This window comes from Atta cephalotes (assembly GCF_000143395.1).
Source record: "Atta cephalotes unplaced genomic scaffold scaffold00016, whole genome shotgun sequence".
NCBI lineage: Eukaryota > Metazoa > Arthropoda > Insecta > Hymenoptera > Formicidae > Atta > Atta cephalotes.
Genome location: NW_012130080.1, coordinates 4773987 through 4777816, shown reverse-complemented (window position 1 = coordinate 4777816; position 3830 = coordinate 4773987). Strand labels below are relative to the sequence as shown.

Genomic DNA, 3830 nt, shown 5'->3' with positions numbered 1-3830 from the left:
ATTATATATAATTATTATTATTGTATTGATATATAAGATTTTAATATCTTAAGATTTTACATATGTCCCATTACATTATAAACGTAATAGCATCTATCATATTCTTTGAACAACTTTCAAGATTGATAGATTAATCAATTCACCTCTAATAGTATACTTAATAAGTCATGAGCGTGCCAATTAATATGATTCGTTTGCATGTTCCAGATATCAAATAAATGCGGTTAACCAACTGCAGTTTAAAGGAAATATCGCACTGAACGTTAATGATAGTAATTAATCATCGTAATTATCAGAATTTCCTAGTGTTTCACCGCGGCCTTCGTTCGCATATGCGTATATAATACAATATCTCAGAAGATAATTCTAAACTTTCAGAGTAGTTCACGGATAGTGTTTGCAGTGTGTTATGGGTACATGTATCAGCATTTTAATTTCTGTGTATAAAAAGATGTTGAATGCATAACGGTACTACACTTCTCTAACACGTTTCTCTGCCAGAATAATCATGTAGCGTGACGTTCATAACACTACGATACTACTATGCTCACAATTCCTTTTCCTCTCTTCTTAATTAATTAGATGTCTATCTTTTTATATTTTCTTTCTAGTATCACTCCTTCCTCAATAGCTTTCACGATTGCATTCCTATTTGCGTATCAGTGCGCACTTGAAAAGAAATCTGACTGATTCAGTGAATCATTGTTTTGATCTGGCCAATATTCTCGAAGGAGTCGAAAGGTTCGTGAGAAAAAAGGATGGAAAGGAAAAGAAACAAATACGTAGCTTGGTAGCTCGCACTGCACGAGTCCATTCAAAAGTGGGAGAGGATTGGCGCTATCTCAACCGTCTCTGCATCGCTGGTAAGCTCCGGAGAACAGTCTACCGTCACGTTCAGTTTCGCTCGCAGCGCAACAACGTAAGCTCCAACACGACTCATCACTCCAATCGCTTATCAGAGTTCAATCGTATCGGCCATCAAAACACTCACTAGACTTCTCTGTAAAGCTCACGTGACACGCGTCGAGGGCTTTTCTCGTGATTTCGATAACGTGCGTCAGACATCCTGTCTGGATCATTCTGAGCAAATAGGAAATTGCCTTTTTCATCAGTTTTGAAATAAAAGCAAAGATCGAGTGATAAGAAGCCGATAAGGTCGTCGCAATCTTCTCATGCTCCTCACGTTTGCAACAGTCTAAGGGCGGGGGAGGAAGTAGAAGAAGTACATTGACAGGAAGTTATTTGTGGAAAATCGCGATAGAAGCAACCAGTAGTATCGAAATTGTCACTCAATTGCTGAAGAACTTCTCATAAGAACTACAGAAAGCAATCATTCCTTCCGTGACAAACGCCAGTGTGGCCTGCTAGTCCGTTGACCCTAGTCGTGTGTATCACGCCAAACAAGTGATTCTTCTCTTGGAGAACATTTTGAAGTTCGTGTTGCCGACAACTTCTTTAGCGGCGCCCAACTTAGCTGTCTATATCGGCGAGAAGCAGATTCGCTTTGTACATCGAGGAATCAGGAAATGCGGTAACGAGAGCGAGAGATGATGTCGTTGTCCGATGTGATTTACGGCAGGCAGCTGAGCACGTCAATCAGAGGTAAGCTTCGTAAGCTTAATTTGAGTATCAACTTCCTCGTCTTTATGCGTCTAACTCTACTGCTCGTAGTGTTTTCACAAAAACCTTCTATAAACTGGTTTTCTCTACATAATCAAGCTCGTTATAATTAAACTGTCATTGCAAAATCATTTTCCACTTCGAATTTCTTAAATGAATAGTTATATTCCATTCTCTAAAGCTTCGTACTATGAAAATTTTCCAGCGTGGAAAAGACCACACACATTCTAAAGTTTTTTCTCATCTAGCCTAAAACATCATAGTTTCATCAAGTAGGAAGAAATATTCAGAAATCATTCATGCTTCGCATTTTATGATTTAAATAATCATTTATTCTCTTTATTTTATAAACCCGCGTTTAGTAATCATGTTTTTTTCTGTTATCTACTTCATCATCAGAAACTTAAAGGAAGATCGAATGATATCGAACAAAAATTATTTATCTTAGACACGATTGTTAGTATTTTATTGACAAATCTGCACATGAAAAACAGAATCGAATTTGCAAATTGTACATTTGTACTCATATTTGTTGTGCACCTTGCTTTATTTATGAAATTAACTTCATCAACCAATCACTAAATGTAAGTGTAATTTCGTTTTAGTTTATCAATTTAAATCTATTATTTTTTTAAACTGCGGGTTATATATTTTCATTTTTTAATATAAATATATTAAAAAAATATATTTACGTAAAATCATAAAATATAGTTCATTGATGTTCTACAATGCAAACTCATCTACTAGAAATTGCAATCATTCATTTATAGCTAATACAATCCGATAGAATATTCGTTCAAAATCGATATTCAATTAATTTATTAAAACCGGATCGTTATACAATGCATGATTATAAGAAATATCGTGATCATCGATAAAAAAACTGCAATTTATCGTCAGTGTTTTCCGAACAAGGAAGCGGCTGTACTAAAGAGAATTATTACTAGATAATCAATTTGCAATCAATATTAATGCATACATCATATGTGCACGTGTGTCTTGGGAGAAATATTTCGTTGTTTACTTGGAAAACGTAAATCCGCTTAGAGTCGTTAAAAACTAATATCAAGATAAGCGCACTGTACATTATTGTGAAAAAGTAGTAAATTCTCTATAAATGTAGATGACGAGATTAATACTTTATCGTGACATTTCGTAAAGCTAATTTGATGTGGAGATATAGTGTGCATTAAGTAAACTAGTTCGATTATCAAGAGCTTTCGTTTGTGTGCGTTTTCTGTTAATAGAATAAAATATTTCAAGCGAACGAACGTCACGCATCATATTGTTAGCCTCATTCGGATATCTTACCCGTAACTTATTCTTGCACTATCGTAAAAAAATCCCACGATTGTACTGTCTCCGTTTTTGTTTTATATAAATTTTATTATAGTTACGAGCAGCGGAAAATTTATCAATGTAATACTTTTCTTTTTTTCGTATATTTACAAACATGACATGATAAGGACGACACGTCAGGCATAAAAGTGACAATTGTTTATTCCGCTCGCTCATTATACGTAATATGGCAATTGTGTCTAATTAAACATGGACGGCGTTTACATCGCTTTAATTAAGTCGTCCCTGCAGCGACGGCAAGCAAAGGAGGTGACGTCTGTGCCGATAGTTAATCTCACGATTTACGGAAAAGTAAAAATTATTTTCAATGTCAAGATTTTTTCCGAGAAATTACATGACAATAATATTCGACGATTATTATTCTTAAAACGTGTTGTAAAACGCGTTTGTAGATTCTATTGATGATTTACGATATAGGAAGTATCTTGTTTATAAAATTATAATCTCGATGTTTATCGGCGAAACGGTTATGATTAGGTCAGAAAATCATACCAGAAAACTCATCAAAATAATCGAGAGAGAAAGCGAAAAAATATATATATTAACGACGCTAATCGTTTCGCAAAAATAATATTATCTGGCGGAGATTGCGAGACCGAGATATATCATTATAAATAAAAAATATAAAAATTAATAAAACGTTTACTGATAATAATAATAATTTTAACATATCGGAAGTGTAAAAAGAAACGAATATAATTTAGAAAACATATATATATATATATATATATATATATATATATATATATATATATAATAAATTAAATTAATTAATTTAATTAATAAGTAAGTAATTAATAATAACTATAATATATAATACAGACTAATAACTAAATAAAACTAAAACTTTA

General features: G+C 33.2%; 2 protein-coding genes across 2 annotated transcripts in view; one reads left to right on the top strand and one right to left on the bottom strand.

Moving 5' to 3' along the window:
* LOC105618345 (intron-binding protein aquarius) overlaps window positions 1-3830 on the bottom strand; it is a 23733-nt gene that overhangs the window by 6929 nt on the left and 12974 nt on the right. The gene's annotated exons all lie outside the window — the stretch shown is intronic.
* Window positions 1548-3830, top strand: part of LOC105618343 (G-protein coupled receptor Mth2-like) — a 6061-nt gene continuing 3778 nt past the window's right edge. The window contains exon 1 of the mRNA XM_012199886.1: window positions 1548-1602. Coding sequence (XP_012055276.1) covers window positions 1548-1602 — 55 coding nt within the window. The remainder of the gene's footprint in view (window positions 1603-3830) is intronic.